The sequence below is a fragment of the Columba livia genome, chromosome 10 (assembly GCF_036013475.1).
Source record: "Columba livia isolate bColLiv1 breed racing homer chromosome 10, bColLiv1.pat.W.v2, whole genome shotgun sequence".
In the NCBI taxonomy this organism is placed as follows: Eukaryota; Metazoa; Chordata; class Aves; order Columbiformes; family Columbidae; genus Columba; species Columba livia.
Genome location: NC_088611.1, coordinates 2,570,817 through 2,591,609, shown reverse-complemented (window position 1 = coordinate 2,591,609; position 20,793 = coordinate 2,570,817). Strand labels below are relative to the sequence as shown.

Below are 20,793 nucleotides of genomic sequence, written 5' to 3'. Positions count from 1 at the left end.
CAAGCCAGATCCAGCCTCTGAGCCACGTCCCGGAATCCACGTCCAGAGCTACTTCTGCAAACAGAGCGGGTTTCGGCAGAGGTTTGTGCTGGAGCAGCTCGGTGGGACATCAGGTGTTCTCCTGGAAGGACCCGCCAGCAACAGAAAGCTGCAGTTTTACACCACCTCCTATGAAAAAAGCCAAGCGCCATCATTCTGTAGGGTTTAATTTAAGAAGAGCATTATTAGGTTGTGTGAGAATCTACTTCATTACATCTTTTTAAAACCAGCAATGTCCTTTTTATCCTAAGTCCAACTATTCTTCAAAAATAACCCTTATGAAAGCATTGTGACATTTATTTGTTGCTGCTCTTTTGGTTTTTTGGTCCCAGAAGCGGTGATAAATTGATGTAGTACACGGCGAGTCAGGAAGGTTATCACAAGTATAAGAAAAATATGCAGGAGAAAATATTTTTTGCTGCATTCCTCTCAGCTTTTCTGGCCTTATTCTCAGCCTTCTGCGTTCATCTGCTGTTCCACACAGTGCTGGTCATTGAATGAAAGTACTTGGTCTTCCGTCCTCTCATGTAAACCACACAGATTACCCAGGGAAAGGGAGGAACATCTCGTTCAGTTTGCGTGTGCTGACAACGCATGAGTACTCTGACCACACCGAAATACTACTACTATTCTTTTGCTTATTCATTTGATATATTGTGGAGGTAGAAACTGCATTTAGAAAATATTTGCTGCATACAGCCCAATATTTTATAAAGCCGAAGTAAAGGACAACTAATATTTCAGGGCAGAAAGTATACAAAGAATTATGAAACTCTATTAAAAAATGTGTTTGAGAAATGTAAGGAACCTCCTGCTTTGTGGCAGCATAGGGAAAATCCAGAAATAGTACAGAAAAGGTTAAACTTAGGAGAGCACGACATTACTGAAGTCTTCATTTGGAGGGTATCATAAGCTAGAACCTGGCAAAAGCGTTTCTGCTCTTTCAAACAGGATATCTTTTATTGAAGGTAGATATGTGGTATTGGGAAATATCGCCCATCTGTGGTGTTTCCAGCATTCTGTCATTTACCAGCATTCTCTTGGCTGTCTTCATAATTAGTCCTCAGACCAGCATGTTGCCTGATTGTCTTTAGACGCCTGTTCCGAGGAGGTGCAGTGGGGATCTGATTGATGTAGGACACACGCTGCGGTGATTTCCCAGCCATTTTTCATTCAAAACAAAACATTTCTTGTAATGGTTCAACCTGCCAGGGGTCGTAGTATATCTGGGGTAGTCACAGCTCACGGTGCTCAGTGTATCACATTTGTTTGATACTGCCTTCGGATATTATCCCTTTGCACAGATTTACTAACCAAAAACATGAGAAAAAACCCCTCTTTTGGCTGTGCTTAATAAGGGCTTCATAATATGCCCAACTGAAATCTGAAAGACTGTCTGGAACTAATCACTCTTAATAATCAGTTCCAAGCTCATCCGCAGCTGGTTTGCCATAGGTATCAATGCCAAATATGTTATATTTCTACAGACCACATTTTACAACAGCTCTATTAATACAGTTCGTGAACATCCACTGATGGGAAATAATCTTTGCTGTTTAGACATGCCTTTGCTAACTTCAAACTTGCATTTGGGTACTTTTTTATCATGCTGTTCCTCACATTTCTGAAAGCTTTCATAGGGTTTGTCTTCAACAGCATTGTTTCTTCTTTGACGTTCTCTCATGCTTATTTTTATTTTCCCATCAAAAAGCACCAGATCTTATTTCTATTATACTTTCCTCAAGTTTCAGAGGGTGTTAAGACGGTCCCACAAGTTACTCAAAACCAGCAGCATCCTTTGGAGATCACTGTCACACGTGAATAACACAAGTGGCGGAGTCATTTCCTACTTATTTTAATCAGACATTGTCCTTTTACTACTTGTCTAATCAACCTTACATCCACGTGCACTGCCCTTCTTGATGCCTACTGTCACCCTAGACCTCACTGCCATTTGTACTAGAAATTATTTGGTTCTCAAATAGTTTATTGAAAGACTAAAAGTGAAACAGCTTTATTATATTACCATAAAACAACATTCGTACTCAATGAATCCTTCTTCAAAAGCAAAAACTGTATCTCTAACATCACTCCTGAAGTTGGAGGAGCTCTGTCTCACAGCTGCAATCGCCTCCGAGAGTAATACAAATCAGCAACCCTCACCTGCCGCAGGCTGAGGGGCAGGTTTGCATCTGTCCGTTGGCCTCCCCAGCCCACAGAAATGCTGTGGCCGCTCTCCAAGCCCCGCCGTGCTCTTCTCCAGTGTGAAAAATTTCATTCTTGTTTTGCCAACTGCTGAGTTCTCTTTGACCTATAGTAAGGTATGTGTGCAGGCGCTTGTAGGAGACAGGTATTTCCTGACCCAGACGGGCTGATGTCAGACAAAGTTAGGAAAGATTACGGCCTTGGTAGGGTAGGAGTCAGTGTCTCTTGTCTCACTAATTACATCTGCATCACAGGCTGGAGTTGGAGTGAAGTCTGATGGAGCAGTGAGGGGTCCTTGGCCTCAGGTGCAATGGCTGGAGGCAGGATTGAGTTTCCATGAGAGTCCTTTTGGGGCAGGAGAATGCACTGGAGGTGCCAGGGTCACTGTATTTCACACTGTAAGGCCTTCAGGACAGCTTTGGTGAGCAACCCCAGGGCTGTGTGGTACCTGTCCCAGGTGTGTGGGCACGGGGGTCCCAGCCAGCCCTGGCAGATGCGTTTGGAGTTGGCCGACTTTAGCTGCTGGAAGGTAACACACCACTGACTAACTGGGTAACAGAGACAGAGCTGAGAAAACCCACCGCACAAAGGTGACGTGTGTTTCGGAGCACACCAGTGCTGTGCCCCTGTGCCCAGGAAGGCCAATGGTACCTGGGGTGGGTTAGAAGGGGGTGGTCAGTAGGTCAGAGAGGTTCTCCTGCCCCTCTGCTCTGCCCTGGGGAGACCACACCTGGAATATTGTGTCCAGTTGTGGCCCCTCAGTTCCAGCAGGACAGGGAACTGCTGGAGAGAGTCCAGCGCAGCCACCAAGATGCTGAAGGGAGTGGAGCATCTCCCGTGTGAGGAAAGGCTGAGGGAGCTGGGGCTCTGGAGCTGGACAAGAGGAGACTGAGGGGGGACTCATTCATGGGGATCAATTTGGAAAGGGGGAGTGTCAGGAGGATGGAGCCAGGCTCTTCTGGTGACAACCAGTGATAGGACAAGGAGTAATGGGTGCAAACTGGAACACAGGAGGTTCCACTTAAATTTGAGAAGAAACTTGTTCCTGGTGAGGGTGGCAGAGCCTGGCCCAGGCTGCCCAGGGAGGTTGTGGAGTCTCCTTCTGTGCAGACATTCCAACCCGCCTGGACACCTTCCTGTGTAACCTCATCTGGGTGTTCCTGCTCCATGGGGGGATTGCACTGGATGAGCTTTCCAGGTCCCTTCCAATCCCTCACATTCTGGGATTCTGTAACGACCTCTCTGTTTGCTGGGACCCCAGACCCGCAGCCCCCATCCCACCACCCTGAGGGCACAACGCAGCAGCTCTTGTACACAAATACCACTCCAGTGCCAAGTTGCACCAGCCAGCGGTTTCTGCTGGTGTCACTGGGCAGCAGGAGGTTGGCTCAGGGCTCCCCAGCCGGGTCCCACTCCCGGCACCGGCCCCGGCAGGACCGCGGTGCTGGACCAGCCCGAGCAGCACCGGGGCCGCTGGGCTCTCCGGAGCTGCTGCTCGCCACCCTCACATGACGCACCCCACGCATTCTCTGCAAAACTCAAGGTGAAGGAAAAACACGTTAATTCCTAATGGCAGTGCCCAAAGGTACTATATCTGCAGATAACATCACTAGAGAGAGCCAGCGCGAGTTCTCCGCACACAAACTATTTCCCAGAGGCTAATGGCAAGGGGGAAAGAGAGAGAAAAACAAGTACTGACAGTTTACTGTAGGAGCTCAAAGAAAAAGTGGACAAAGCTAAAAGAACTCCAGCTCTTTGTTCGCATTTAATCCAGTTCAGAGCATTCACTGGTGCATACAGATTTACTTTCCATGGTTGACGGAGCTGGATATGGTCGTTTGGTAAGAAACGGGGGACCTAGGGTTTAAATTTTGTGCCCTTCAGGCTCTTGCATTTTAGGAAAAGTCGGTCTATAACATACATAAAGTTTCAATCTAATGTAAAAATGTGAGCTGCTGGCTAATACCTTCAAAGAAACAAACCCTGACCTTGAAAGGTGAAGAATGCTTTCTGGTTTTAACAGAGACCGAGTATTTAAGGGATAGAGCGCTTCTTTTGGTTCACACAAACCAATGGAAAGACCGAGGCCTCCTGTCCCTACCCAAAGAATCCCCTATTTTATTTTCTTCCTTCTCTTTTCAACTCTCTTCTTGCATTTATAAAGGCACTGATTTATCAGAGACAACTAGAATAGCATAACGGTATTAAAATACCACCATCCACATATTTTAATGCAAACCAAATAGTCCAAGCACCTGATACCACAGTACAATAAAACTATCAAATCACTTTTGCTGAGAACGGACGGTTCGAGTTACATGTAGCCTATTTTCTAAAGGCTATAGAGCCAATTCATCTCTGGCTGAATTTGCAGAACACCATGCTGAAAGCCAGCACCAGCAAGGGGGAAATATATACAAGAGCAGAACCAACAAAAGGGCTTGGGAGTGAAAGGTGGGTTAGAAACGGCAGAACTGGAAGGGAAAGTTCAGCTGCAGAGTGCGGTGGACACAAATTAAGCAGATATGTTGGAGCAATTTTAGCACAGCCTATGGAAACGCACCCCCAACAAGTGCAAAGAGAAAAAGAAGCATTAGCCAGTAAATATTAGGGAGTGCTATCTCCACAAAAAAAAATGAGAACAATAAACGTGGCGTGGCATCAAAAGACAAAACTCTTTCTTCTCTCTCTGCCTTCTCCCAACCCCCTCCAAGCCTTTTGGGTCATCTAAGATTGCTCAGACTTCTCATGTTCAGACAAACCCAGACCTTTTCATCCTAACCCCTCATGCCCAGCATTAGCTGAGACGAGAGAACCAGCAGCTCGTTCTGGTTGGCATCGTGTCACCCAGAGCAGGAGATCAGCAGTGACCCTGTCCCTCTGCCCTGCTCTGTGAGATGCCCCCGCAGTGCTGGTCCAGCTCTGTCCTCAGCACAGGACACACATGGACCTGCTGGAGAGGGGCTGGAGGGGCCACAGGAGTGACCTGAGGCTGGAACAGCTCTGCTGGGAGGACAGGCTGAGAGAGCTGGGGGGTTCAGCTGGAGAAGAGAAGCTCTGGGGAGACCTTACTGCAGCCTTTCCATGCTTAAAAGGGGCCCATAAGAAAGATGGGGACAGACTTCTCAGCAGGGCCTGTTGCGATAAGACAAGGGGTGATGGTTTTAAACTAAAGCAGGGGAGATTCAGGCTGGACATGAGGAAGGAATTGTTGCCCTGCGGGTGGTGAGAGCCTGGCCCAGGTTGGCCAGAGAGGTGGTGGATGAACCGTCCCTGAAGACATCCCAGGCCAGGCTGGACGGGGCTCTGAGCAACCTGAGCTGGTGAAGATGTCCCTGTCATGGCAGGGGGGGCACTGGGGGAGCTGGGAACATCCCTTCAACACAAACCATTCTGTGATTCTCTGACTGATACAAGGTCACCCGGCTGCTGAGCTGCCCCCACCACGGGCTCAGCCCGCCCCTTCTCCAGAGACCACTGGCTCTGAACGGGATCTTAATGAAATACACCAAAAGGCAATTTAGGCTCTTTACACTTCAGGAAAAAAGCCCTACCTGGAGAGATGACACTAAGCCATGATGTATTTTGAATAAATGTTTCAAGTCGATTCGGGAGCTCCTGATGGAAGGTGAGCTAGAAATATTTTCTTGCAAGTTTGAACAAGGTACCAGGATACAAGGCCAGCCACTTGAACAAGAGCAGTGATTGAATTAGGGCTGAGAAATGTAACCCTGGCCAGTTTCAAATTTAAAGAGAGAGCTTTTAAAAAGGTACAAATGAGGCTAAAAGAATTTATGTTATTTTTCCGGTTTCTGTGCTATAACTCCTTTTCCATCTCCTCATCTATCTTCTAAGTGTACTACCTTATGAATGAGTGAGCAATAAAAGAAGTATGCAGCGGCTGAGAGAGAAACTCAAGATAACAAGATAATGTCAAACGCAAGGCAAAGCTTGAGCAGAACTGCAAGCTGAGATGTAGATCTGAACAGAAAAGTTTCTCACATCTCAGTTTTAGAGCAGTCGTTAGTTTACATGAAAGTCTAATTTAAAAACAGTAGCACAAAATATGCTAAGTTCACATCTGTCAAAATCATGGAGTTATACTTTCTAGGGGTTTTAATCCTGCCTTCAGACCACACGTGCTGACACTCTACCCATAGATAAAAATAAAAATCAAGCTATTTTAAAGCCTCCGAAATCCCAGTCCTCATTGAAATGGGGCAGAGGAACAAGAGTGAGTAAAGCAGCAGCTACAAACTACCCCAACTGCCTGGGTGACACGGGAACAGCGTCAAGACCAAAAGGTATCAGAATAAACCACTACATGCAGTGTTTAAATTACATGTTTTAAGGCTGCCAGGGACAGGACGGAGCTCCGTTTGTCCATGTTAGTGCACAGCTGCAGATGTGCCCCTTCTCCTCCCACCCCCAGTTCATCCCAACGCGTGTCCAGCCTCGAGCGGCCGTTTGCAGCACGGGGCCTGCGTGGTACGTTTCCCAACCATCCAGAACGGGAGAGGGGGGTTCTAGCAAAGGGTTAATTCAAATTTCCCTGTCCCTGACCTCCCTCCAGCTTGCCCAGGTTTGGATCTGCACAGATCAGCTGGGGTTTCCCAGGGAAAAAATGATGTGGCCACTCCCTGAGCCCAGATAATCCCCCTGGCCGGGCTTTCCACCCGGCTTTCCACCGCTGGCATCCGCCAGGTTAGGCAGAACTTAATCAGCAAAATTATTCTGTTCTCTTTCAAGCAAAGACCAGTGGGAAATTAACTGCTGGAATTAGGTGTTTTCTAGAATTGAGGCAATGTAGCTGGTAAGTGAGGTCAGCTACAGGGCTCAGGACAGACAGCAGGACTAAGCTGGTCCCCAGTTTTATTTGGCCAAGACCGGCTTGGTGAGCAAACAGCAGAAAGGAGAAGATACAAAAATAAAGTTTCCAGGGATGTGAAGGTTGAAGAAAAGATGAAGGTTTTGATCTTCACAAGGAAAGTAGTGACAACTCAGGCAAAGAAGAGAACATGAGAGAGGTGGAGCAAGCCATGATGTTGAGGTGTCTGAGATGCTTTTACAATATTAAGAGGTAGAAAATTTTAACAAGAACTGATGACAAAACATGAAACCAATTCCTCATCTTTACTCTTATTCTTTATGCTCTAAGTCAGACGGAGTTTTCTTGCCGAGCAGCTGGGGCATTTCGTATGCTACGTTATCCACACGAGAGGAGGCAAAACGCTTCAAAGCCTCTAAGAAGTGCAAAGAACTTAAGACTATGGTGTATCAAAATAATACTTAGATTTCTAAACTGGAGCATTACCTTGCAACATTTAGAACAGATGATGCCTGTATGAATAAACAATCATCTGCTCGCCACTGTTGGTCAGTGTGAGAGCAACAGGAGGATGAGAGTTGACAGAGTTTATCTGCTTGTTCACATCTTGCACCAGCTTATGCCACTTTCAGGTGCAAGAACTGAACTGCGGGTTATTTTTGAACCTCAGTTCACAAAACCCAAGTTCTAGTACCTACTGTTGAACTTTCCAAGTGTTCTGCATGCGGCATTTCATGGAAGGGTGTGGTTTTCTGCCAGTTTGCAATTCCGCTGCCATCTGCCAAAAATTGCCACAACGGCAAACCTGAAGCACTGTACGGTCATATTGCAAACGTGAGTGCAGAAAAGCCGTGGTTAAGGAGGGTCCTGTTTTACCTTTGGTCTGTGGGCTGTGAAACGAGACAAAGTTATAATATCTTCTCTGTTTAACTCAAAGTGCAAATGGGGAATCAGCTTTGGAAGCAGAACCCAGTTGAAACTGGAGCATTTGCTGCCTGGGACAACAGCATCACCGGGCAAGCAAAGCTTTGGTGGGAACGCGGCTGGAGTCTGGAGAGCAAACCCATCCATGACTGTCACTCAACACACATCAAATAACCCTGTGATTTTTGAAGAGGCTCTGGCTTGTATTAACGCATCGTTCTTTTTTCTTCCAAATACAGATTCTGGAAGAAAACATGAAGCTGGAGTGCAAGTGCCACGGGGTCTCAGGATCCTGTACCACTAAAACGTGCTGGACAACCCTGCCCAAATTCCGGGAGCTGGGCTACATCCTTAAGGACAAATACAACGAAGCTGTTCAAGTCGAACCTGTGAGAGCGAGTCGCAACAAACGCCCGACCTTCCTCAAAATCAAGAAGCCACTTTCCTATCGCAAACCCATGGATACGGATTTAGTGTACATAGAAAAATCCCCCAACTATTGTGAAGAAGACCCCGTGACCGGCAGCGTGGGGACGCAGGGCCGCATGTGCAACAAGACGGCCCAGCAGTCCAACGGCTGCGACCTGATGTGCTGCGGCCGGGGTTACAACACGCACCAGTACTCCCGCGTCTGGCAGTGCAACTGCAAATTCCACTGGTGCTGCTACGTGAAGTGCAACACGTGCAGCGAAAGAACAGAGGTGTACACCTGTAAGTGAGGATGCGGCTGGGCTGACACCCCCCCGGCCCGGGATACATTTGCACGTGCACTCAGCAGACCCACACGAGGCTGCAGGAAGGACCTGCTCTCCCAGAAGAAACGCTGACGAATGGAGCCCTCTCTTCTCTTCTCATTGCTCATGTGGATACACGGCGCGGACTCTTAGGAAAATCAGCCAAGAAATAAAAACAAACCAACCCCACCCCGAGCCACAAAACACAGAGAAAAAGCTCATCTTGGTTAAAGCAAGCAGCACTGACTGCCTTGTGAAGAGACACCAGGCAGGGAACGCTCTGAGCCCCGCAACCGACTCCTGGTTTGGAACAAAGATGGTCAAAAACATTCCTGAGCGAGGAGCAGGGAGGGGTAGGGGAGAAATCCTCCAAAAGGGGCTTTGCAGGGGCTGGGACGGACGGTGCCCCGGCGCGAGCGGCCCACGGGAGCGTGGGGATGACGCCGACGCGGGCGCCCGCGCTGGGAACAGCTCCTGCTGCTCCTGCATTTCCCTCCAGACGCGCGTGGAACCGCCGGAGGGTTCTGCGGACTCGGCTCCATCCGCCCGTTACGTGTGCGTGCGTGTGCTGCGGATTCTAGCGCAGGGATTTGGGACGCTTGGGCATAATAATAGCAATATTTAACAATTTATTCAGATAAAACTAATATTAATTTATTTAATTAAAAAGAACTCTACCCAATGTTTTCGGAACTATTCTGCAATTAAAGTAGATAGCTGGCTTTCTTTGTGGAATAATTTTGTAGAAACAGCAAGGAGAAACTGGAGCTGTACATATTATTCTTAACTAGGATATTTCTATTAGTTGGACTTGCAGGATATGTTCTACAGTACTGGATGTTTAAGTACAAAAGCTGGCAACTTTATATATATGTACATACGCAAACACGCCGTTGGTTTTGGTTTTGTGTTTTTCGTTTGGTTGGTTGGTTTGGTTTGTTTTCCCTCTCCTGTTTGCTGCTAGTTGTCTGGAACAAAAGTCAAGCGGTAGAGGTTACAAATCTTTACCAGTTTATATATATATATTTTTTTTCTTCAATTAAAGAAAGAAGCATTAATAAAATCCTGTTTGGAATACGCCTAAAAATAAGAAAATCCAGACAAACTTCCATCTTTTGGAAAAAATCAACCATAGGATAAGAGAGTATATTTTGTAAGAGACTATTTTTATATAAATATTTTATTTATACTACGTCTGCTTGTTCAACCTGTACTTTTTCTCAAAACAGGCATATAATTTGTAAGTCTTAGGCTATTTAACAGAGAAAGGGTCAGGGGTCTGTGGACACGCCAGCAGCGAGCTGGGTGGACGAGCAGAGGGCAGAAGGAGCGTCCCTGCGGCTGCGGGTACAAACCGGCTCCTTTCCCGCAGCTCAATCTGCCCAATATGCAAAACAACAACAGGGTATGTAGCATCAGTTTGGTCGCATGGCTTGAATGGGTGATTGGTATTCACTGGATGCTCATTTATCCCATTCAAGAAAAAGAAAAATCCGAATTAGCTTCCCACATGCGTCAGTCATTAAACGGTGGCGTTATGACCAGCAAATGTGCTGCGTGTGCTGTCAGTTAAACCTCTATATTGTGTTACTGTCAAATTTGATTTTAATCAGTGCAAGACTGTAGACTATGACTGTAAAAACTTGCATGACACACATCGTCTGATTCTCATAGACGGGATACAAAGCTTACTTTTTGTCCGGCTCTTTTTGGCATTTACATTATTCTTTCCCCCCAAAAAGGCCCGAGAGCTCAAAAATGCAGAAAACCATCCAGGCACATTTAAAGACGCTTCCCTTGTTTTTCAGAGTCCGGCTAAGCCATTTTGCATTCCCTTTGTGCTAATTTCTCCAGATATTCGAGTGGCAAATATTTCTCCGGTTTTAGAATCTTTCCTGTTTGACTCATTTGTGACCCATCAAAGGGAAAGAATCTGAATTTATGTCGCTTTTCATTGGGTAAGAAACGACAAAGAGCATCGGGAAAGGAACCGACCCACCGGCTCCTCTTGGTAACCGCAGGTCTCACGAGGAGCAGACAATACAGATCTATTAATATCTCATGTCCATTGATCTTTCTGAGGTAAAACTGCGAAAACAGAGAAAAATTTCAGCAAAAGTAAAGAGAAATATCACAAAAGATGTCACAAAGTTGCGCTGTGACGACCTCTTAGAACTTGTCTCGACCTGGCGCGGTGGGTTTTTTTAACTCACTTCTTGTATATACGTTATTGATGTAAGATCACACGCCCATAAAGTACCTGATCCTAGCATTCATAATTCGGATTAAATACACCATTTCTTTGCAGACCTGCCACTTAACATGAAATAGAATTCTTATGAAGTTCAGACACAGCACAAGATATCCAAAATGATTACCATGATTTACTTTCAAACTGACGACTTGTCAATATAAAGCAATATAAAAGCAATTTTGTGGGGTAATTAAGTCGCTACATTTAGTCCTTCTAAACTCCACACATCAAGAACCGACAAGACATAAAATGCAATGAAGTACGTACAGTATGGACGTTAATTACAACGCTACATCACGGTCAGATCTAACCTTTAATTTTGGAACATACCCCCCCAAAGTTCGTATTGGTTTTTTACTTTGTGGATACCATATCATAGTCAAAAGTGTGTTTTCTTCACTGATTAGAGTTATTTTACAAATGATTACTTCTGCAGCATGTTTTTACCATAGAAAAGTAATCTGTACAACTCCTGCTTCCTGTATATTTCAGTACGCAGCGATGTGCAATGTACAGCCAGCAGATCAATTACTGAAGGACAAATATCTTTAAACAGTTTTACTCACAATAATAAAGAACTGGATGCGCAACGCCATTAATTTGGTACACATTTTCCCCGTATTTTACAATACTGCTGATGATCAGCGCGTTGATTAATGTCTGTTTGTTTGATAACCGGAATCCCGGTTTGGGCGGTATGAATTAAAGAGCAAGGCAAACCAAACGCTGCATTCGACTAGAAAGTATTGGGGAATTTGGCTGTGTCATCTTAGACAGGAGGAATCTGGCCCATCAGAATCTGCCGTGAGTCGGGAGTTAATTGCTCGTTCTCCAAACGGGCTTGATTGGCACAAAGAATAAAAAGGAGGAGGACAAAGATGGACGATTTTGTAGATATTCCTCCCCCCCGACAACAGTTTGTTCTTTGTCCTGGGGGATAGAAGAGCTCTGTTTTTACGCGACCAGGAGCCACACAATGGGAGTGAAATGCACACAAGTGCAGAACAATGCAGCTCTCGAAAGAAAATACATCTTTTCATCTCCGCTCGCCAAGGGACGCGCGGGATTGCCGGCCACATTCATAACCTAACCCAGGCTTTTAAAGGAAACACACGTTCGAGAAGAGGAGTAGAGAACAAGCGTAATGAATTGCAAGCAGGGAAGCTGTTATTTATGAAAATCCACTCATTTGATAGCAAAACCCCGATTCGTGGAAATTCAGCAGTTCTGCCTTGAGATTCCTAAGCAAGCTTTAAGGATTTAACCTCTCGGCCTTTCCAAAAGGACAACTAACCTGAGTACAAGTAGATTGAATACTCGAAGAACCCATATAAAACATGAATCAGTCAATGATGAAGCTTTCTTTGCCATATATGCACAAACCTAATGGAGATATGTCTTTTGACAGTGATAATTAAACTGAAAACATCCTTAAAACATACTCTTAAGTGGCTCATTTGGTAAAGTTATTGTAAGGGTACAGAGTTACTTAGCAAAGGGAAATAACGGACAAGTACTAAATTACAGAAGGCTCTTAATGAACTATCTTGTGCATTAGAAAACTGTTCTTAACAGACCACACTTAAAAAGCAATTTGCTGACTGCAGAAACATCACAGGCTGCAGTCAGGGGACACACGCTCAGATGAAGACTCAGCGTAAGTATTTCTGACAACATTTTTACATTTATCAGTATAATAGAGAGTAGAAAACATACACTGTGAGTGTCCAAAATGAGTGTATTGATCTCCACAGCCCCTGACTTGCAAGCGCAAGAAGGCAACTGAAGAAGCTCTCCAAGTCCACTGTTGGTATAAAGACCAAACTGCGGCCGCAGTGACTGACGGGCTGAGCCAGGCCTGGCCAAACCCGGCAGGTGCTGCTGCTGTCAGCCAACACGGGCACAGCCCGAGCCAGGCTTCAGTGTCCCCAAACTGCCCACAATTGAACCAAGTACAGCAACTCTATCACACAGCATAACTTCAGGTGATGAAGCTCATCCAGATTCCAAACCCTTGATGCATGGTCATCTCAGCTGTCACCATGACAAGAGACCTAATTTGCTAACCCAATTCATGTTCTGCTGGTCAAAATCATAACAATGATTACCCTCCTTAAAGGAGGGTATTTTAGTGTTGAACACAAATTCAGGGAAACCTTCCTCTGGAAACAAGTAATTAAAAACATATGATTAAGTCAAAATGATGAAGAGTTGTACTTGGATCTGAAGGACTCCAGGTGTTTGAAGAAGGGTATCGGAACTTTGTGATACCAGAGGTGATGCTGTAAACCCCTAATGGCTTCTTTTGATGATTGGGATTTTCATGAAATTACTGATTTTTCAAATATTTTTTTGTTATTACATAATCACCTATTCATCAATAGCACATATCATGTAATTCGCAATGGGGAGGTCAGAAGCAAGTTCCAGAGAAACCACGTTTCTACATTTAACACTAAATATTTACTACCGGTGCTCTCAGGTTCATGTCGTTCCTTACCCTGACTTTGTCTTTTTCTTAGCTAAGCCACTGCATCTCAGTCATTAGGAAAGACGCCTGCTTTGTAAAGAGGTTTGGTATCTCTGGGAGAAGATGAGATTATATTTACCTTAAAGAAACATTTCCAGGATTGTGTGTGTGCAAAAAACAACCAAAACATGAGGCAGAGAGAATGGTATATAAAAAAATATCGCATCACTTACCTATGATTATTGAGACATAGACAAACTCTCTTAGCACAGATATTTAACCCTAGTTTATGCTCACTTGCATCCTTTCCCTGCACCCAAAGCACACGTATCATAGCAGATCCATGGCTGATTTTATGGCTGTGGATGCAAACAATTCACAAGCAGCACGTCACAATCCCGATGCTACCAGCACAGAAAACCCCGCGCAACTCTCATTTACAAGAATGCACACATGTTTTTTTGTTGGGAACAACACATCACACAACAACGTTCTGTTCCTGCAGCGCTTCGCTTTGCCACCTTCACCAGCGTGTACGTGCTTGTGATTTTATCCCCTCCCAAGCACCTGGAGTTTTAGCTCCCCCGGGGTGTTTCTGAGCTCGCCCACCCATTCCCAGGCACTGAGGGCTCGTGTGTCTGTGTGTGGGGCTGCGATACAACAGAGGAGGGGGACACTCAACACACACAAAAAATCCCATTCATCCTCTCACAGCGCACCTTTAATTTTTCAGACCAATACAAGAAACAGGGAATTCCTGCAGTCAGCTAATACACCGTGTTCTCTTGACTCACCTTTTCAATGCTGCACTGATGGTTACTGAAGCCAAAGCTGAGGGGAGGGGATCAGAAGAGGTGTTCCGACCTTAGGAAATCGTAGCTAAAACTTCAAACAGACAGCGCCGGGTTTTGTTCACCAATTTAAATGTGACTTCACAAGAGCTGTATCATATGTAATGCTTGATATTATCAGTTAATCACACTTACTCCTTCTTCACAACCCCTTCCCAGTCACTATCCTTTTATTATCTCAATGGTATCAAGCTTGCTGCACTCATCCAATGTCAGCAAACGCTGCTTTAACTAAAGATTTTACAAATGAGTTTGGCAGATTCCCTCCCAGATCCTCTGTACCATTTCTTCTTTTATCCTGAAATCCTTTTATTATTTACACGATAAGAGGCCACAAATGCCATAACGCTACTAGCACCCCAATGCAAGAAACCCCCAAAACTTATTTTTGGCCCTGTAGAACTTATAGAATAAATTAAATTCAAAGGCATTAGAGAGGTTTCTGGTATTGTCCCCGGGGTTCTGTTTTTCTGTCACGTCCTTTGACGCATCCTCAGCAGTGGAGCACAGAGATTCTCCAAGTGATGGCAACAGGATCTTGCAGAAAAGTCATTTCTCCCAAACTCCAACAGACGGGTTTTAGTGCCGTTCATCAGACAAGAACTGGAGTAACCAGGAGACACAGAGAGAAACTAATGGCCTAGTACAGATAGGGTACAGCCCAGAATGGCTTTGGAAAATAGAAGAAAAACCACAAAGGAAGGAAAACCCCGGAAAAATTCAACACATTAAAGCACTCTGCTGAGTCTACCAGGGAACGCAGAAGAGACTTGGCTAAAACGCACAGATTTGAGCCCAAACTGAGGCAGCTCACAGTGCAATTTCATTTGGGTCAAGCCAACGCCAAACGTCTGCTCCACCAAAGCAGCAAGAAACCTGTTCTGGGAGTTGTTTCTTGTGCTTCATTTCTTCCCTGGCAACTTTTCTGCTGCATGTGGTCCCAGAGAAATGTGCACTGTGGGCATCACACCTGTCCACATATCGGTTATTGTGAAATGATTTAAGTTTGATCTGCGCTGGTTTAAACTACAGAGGATATTAAATACCTGGCAGCCTGAGAAAGAAGGTAATGAAGGACAGAGAAGATAAAGTATGGGTAGTAGCATCAGGCCATAATGCCATCACGCAGGACCGGGAGATATATAATTTATCACCAAAAAATGTTTTTTCATATATTAAAGGATAATTCCTTTTGGCTTTCTATAATAGCGTCAAGTTGTAGAAATGTCACACACTGAGTCTGGTCCCAGTCGGCCACGATTATCCCCAAACCAGAGAGGAAACCAGGGGACACAAAGCCCATGAGGGGTGGCCAGGGGCACTAAGGAAAAGCCTGTGACAGAGTTAGGATGACGGCCCAGATTCCTCAGCTTTTGCCACCCTGTTTTAAGGAACTCAAGCAATGTCTGATTTTCTCCATTTATAAAACGCATACCCAGATTTTAGCGCTTTGGAAATGCATTCACCGCGTGTAGGAGGTTCGCTGCGCGTTGTGTACAGCCGAAGCGAGGAGACTCCCATCTCCTCAACCTCATTAAATGCTGAGCACACAGTAATTAATACAGCCTGCACATTAAGTATGAGTCATGCACCAGGGAAATGGCAGAAACCTGGTCTCGTGTTTTGTCTCCTGAAGTCAAATGATGACGGAAGATGTGATGCGGAGGAGGGAGCGGGGAGCGGACTTTGCAAGTCAGAAGATGGGGATGACAGTTCCGTGCGGGGAACAAACCCCCAGCAAACTGGAACTCAATTCTGAGAGTGTCCGTGGAGCAGGGACACGGTGCTGTGATGCTTCATCACTGAAAGCACTCCGACTGTTAACAAATATTCTAATGGAAAGCGTTTAACGGGACAGCGCTAAACCGCGCTGTATTTTCTGCCACCAAAAGAGGGGGATGCGAGGTGACTCACTCGGGTTAGTTGTACCAACTATGTACAAATTGTGAGAGTTAGAATAGAAGCTTAATAAATAAATAAATAAATGCATTAAAGCCTTTCTGAGAAGTTAGAAAGGCAATTTATCTGCTTCTGTCTCTCCCTTTGTACTCGGCTTGGGTACCGGTCAGAATATTTTGCCGCTTGCCCATCTTTAGTTGCAAGCGCCATGAGCTGAATTAAGATTAAACAATAAAGAAAAAAACTTCCCGGAACATATATTGTGTTTATTTAGGCCAGACCAGCTTGGCTGAAAGCGGAAAACCCATCAAAGGCTCGCGGGAAGCTGGCAAACCATCCGCACCTCGGCACATCCGAGCGGCGCTTCCTCCATGAGAAAGGCCACGGTGAGGGGCTGAGAAATCCTTTGCGTTTATAACCTAACGCTGGTTTATCACACCCAGATTAGGTGATACGCAGACCTTAATTCATGACCAGACACCAAAGTTGTCATTTTGATGACTTGTTTGGGCAGGAGCGGCAGTGGCCGGGTGATAGATTATTCCCCCTTTATCCCGCCACAATGACATCTGCTTTATTCACAGATCAGCCACCAGTTGCTACAACAACGCCAGCGGGCTGCGGAAAATGTTGTTGAGCCGCTGAGAGAATCTCGGCTACCCATTAGCAAAATGTTAACTATGCAAAACCAAATAGCGCTTGGTTTTGTTGTCGGAAAGAAGTCAGTGCTCCGCAATAAGTAAGAATGTCAAAAGGAATTTACATTCAAAAAGTAGAGAAGGGGTTTAACCCATGATATCACCATGATTCAAAAATCCCCCTGGAATTCATTAGTGAGACTTTAGGCCTGAAGAATAGAGAAAATAAATAACGAGTTTGAAAAAGAAAGAACAAATACACTTTCCTCTGAGCAGCTTGTTGTCTGCGGCGTTTTAGCATGTCCGTTGCCCCTTCACTTTTCCTGTTCATTCTCTTAGATTTTTACACAGTAATCCTTTGCTCAGAGGGTTTTATTTATTGTTATTTCTTTCTTTTCTTCCCGCTTAGCACTTGGAGGAGACACTGGGTGCTGGTAAACCACGCCAGGCAACTGGTTTGGCTGCCAGTAAAGCCCTTTGCTCCCACTTCAGCAGGAGGTGAGAGAACCTCACGTCCAATATATTCCTTAGCAAGTCAATTACAGGGAAGCATTTGTATCTTATTCCTGGTAGTGAGGATGAAATGTGTATGCTGGGTAAATAATAGGAGCCTTACAGCCATGCAGTGCCCTTCAACCTATAGAATCAGCGAAAGAGATGGGCACCAGCATAGGTCCCGATGGAGCTTCATCTTCTCTGCCAATAAACTGAAGAAACAAAATAAAACTCAAACAAACAAACAAAAAATCCCCAACAAACAAAAACCCAAACCCCACCAGAAACAAAAAAAACCCCAAACCACCAATATTTTAGCACTTCCAAACAGTCATCATAATCTTTTAAACATTGTACTACAGTTTACGTGATTGCTTCATTATTACAACAATCCTTGGGTTTACTGGGATTTTTTTTTAATCTGGTCTGGAAAGAAACTGAGTTAATTGCATACTTAGAAGGTAAAAAGAGAAGCAGTGAGAAAATTAATATGACTATATGAAATATTTCCAAGAGATTTATACCAAGTAGCAAAACACCCTCTGCCAATGAAACAGACTATTAGGGAAATAATTATTAAATCAAAAAAACCCTGAACAACCCAGAGATCTTGACTTACCAGACCTATTTAAACTTATTCACTTAAGATGGCCAAAGTCATGGAGTAAACTGTTTGCCTGCTATTCTGTGCTAAATATCAGAGTTATCCCAACTTCTCCTACATCCCCTAGTGGAAGTACCAATATTCTTTGGACGCGTCACCTTCCCCCACCCTGCTCCATATTATTTTTACGGTAGTTACGCTTAGTGATGGAAGAGCTGTATTTTACTTCAAGCATTGCCAGAATACTCGCTTTGCTGTTGCGCAAAGGTGACTCCAGGAGGGTATTCAGATATATCCGACACACGGCTGCGGATGCTGGTGTCGACGTACATCGGACGCATCCAACACGGCGAGAGGTTTCTGCTCCCCATCCCACCTTCCCTTTGACACACGGCGGCTCTGTCTGTCCTGCTCATGGCTTTTCATCCACCTCAAAGTTAAGTGAATATAATTCTTAATTTGTTTTCCAAATGACTCAAACAATTTTCTTCCCTTCGTTTCCCCGGCAAGGTCGGATCGATTTTACAATGTGTTGTACTTCAAATTTAACTTCATTAAATGTTTATAGCATTAAGAGACTAATGACATAAGCCCTGTCTGTGGTATTTATAGGCTTTATGAAGAGAGTGAAGACCTGAAAGGACTGAAGTTCAGGTTAATTCCTTGAGAACTGATTTCAACACCTATTCTCATCTGTAAAACACAAAATACTACTGCTGTTCCAGGGCTATCATGTTAATTTAACTGCAAGTTTATCAACCACATTTACCGTTGGAGTTTGAAATCTAAAACCAGCCCACAATAGACCACAGGTGCATTGTTTTCCTGTCACAGTAAATAGGTCCCAAACATTAATCTAACGATGTAGTTACATAACCAAGCTCAAGACATTTTAAGCTACCGATTACCGGAAGAACACACGTGGAAAATCACTAGTTGCCGTATTTTCTACCTTCTAAAATATTATGACATTTGTTATTTGCCCCTCCACAAAGTGGCTTACTGGGTTGTACGTGCCCCCAGTTTCATTATGCTTAATAGACATTTTCATGTTATGATTGCAAAATTGTATTTTCAGATGAAGAAAGCACCTGTACTCTGCTGCTCACCAGCCACCACACGCCTGCTTTTCCTCCTCGGTGCTGAGCTTTCCAGAGCTGCTGAGCTTCGGTCCCTGGGAGCCGAAGGGGGATCACAAATACTGGTGCTAACGCTGAAATAGCACTGGTTGAATTATATTCCAACGTAAGGTTAATTTTCAAGAGAGTACAACTGGGAAGTGAGTTTTGGGGGTATTTTTGTTTGGGTTTTTTGGCTTTTTTTTTTTGATATTTTATGCCATAGTATAATCAGAGCTTTAGAAATGCCCGTAGAAAAATGTGTTCCAAAACTGATGCCCACATCTGACACTGACATCCCCATGGTGCAGGGATGGAAGCAGAGAGGAGCCATAACCTGCTGCTACAAGCACTCCAGAGAATAATTGTAAAACAGGGAAACAAAGGTGTAACAGGTGACTAATGGGTTGCTCAAAGCTTTTAAACTTGTTGGACTGTACCTTCGCAACCGTACCCAGGAATACTGGCAGACATGCTGGTGTAACTGAGCAGCAGATTAAATTCAGATTTTGGTCTCATGTGTCTGAAGGAGTGTATGGGACTCGGTGCTGTTCTTTCAATGCAGTTCAAGACAAAGTTCAACAGCCCAACAGGCCGGTGATTCACTCAGGGTTTCATCATCTGCCCAAAAACCAGCGCAGCCCCCCTGCCCCGTGGACCGTCGCTTTAAGCTAATTATACACTAGGAACTTTATTTCCTGAAAGTGCATATTGCCTCACCAAGAGCTATGGATAACATCTTCATCTGCCAGGAACAGGATTAGCTTTGACAGAGTTATGTTTACAAACATAAAATTTATCGCTTTTTTCTTGTTTTAAATAGCACCTGTGTACACCTGGAACGCGGCACTAGCTAATGATTTATGTCGGACAGTAACAACTGCTGGTTTTGCTGGAACTCTGCCATAACTTAGTGTCTGTTACTCTGCCCTATTGGGTCAAGACAACACATCAGTCAAGTAAATCACTTAAGTAAATTATTGAGAACTTAAATTGACTTTTTCTACATAATATGTAATTACTTCCTTGAACCAACATTCCCTTACATCACCGATCTAAAAAGCTTTCTATTTATTTTTTAACTGAATATTGATCGAATTTAAATTACAGCCAGCATGTACTATTTATCTGAGGCTCAAATTCTAGGGAACAAACTTCGCAACAACTTTGTCAGGCTGTTCCTTGCCACCCACACACCCACATCTCTCAGCACAACGAGCCCCAGAGCTGCCGGTTCGCCCCTCACGTTCACAACAAGAATGCATCTGCTGAACCCTACGGTGCCAAGAACTTGAAATGCAATTGCTGGGAGGCCTGGAGATGCAAGTACAGCAGTACAGGGAAAGATGACAGACAAGTCTGCAACATCGAGTTCTCACCGAGGTGTTGTGAAGCGATGAGGGTTTTTGCTGCAGCCAGCTGGAGGGTTAAAGCCCAGAAATGAGAATTACAAGTGTAAAATCTCCGTGGGGATGAGGGAGACCTGGGGTCCCACAAGGCTGCATCTGCTCCTGACTGTGCCTACAATCTAAGTCTAGAAGAAAAAGCAAATATGCAGTGATTTCTCATGTCATTACAGGAAGACAGCAAGAGAGGTTTTGGAAGATCACACTGTGCTCCCGTCCCAGGTCCTGGCACTGCGGGAGCCCCGGGTCAGGCAGCCCGGCCGCTCCGCTGCCCTGCACGGGGTTCTGAGCCGCGATCCATGTGAACGCCATTCAGTCGAGAGGATGT

The 20,793-nt window shown here is 44.8% G+C and overlaps 1 protein-coding gene across 1 annotated transcript in view; it reads left to right on the top strand.

Annotated features, from left to right (window-relative positions):
- The window catches only part of WNT7A (Wnt family member 7A), a 41,293-nt gene extending 28,868 nt beyond the window's left edge, over positions 1-12,425 (top strand). Inside the window, exon 4 of the mRNA XM_065074900.1 lies at positions 8,236-12,425. Coding sequence (XP_064930972.1) covers positions 8,236-8,715 — 480 coding nt within the window. The 3' untranslated portion in view covers positions 8,716-12,425. The remainder of the gene's footprint in view (positions 1-8,235) is intronic.
- The last annotated feature ends 8,368 nt before the right edge of the window (positions 12,426-20,793 follow it).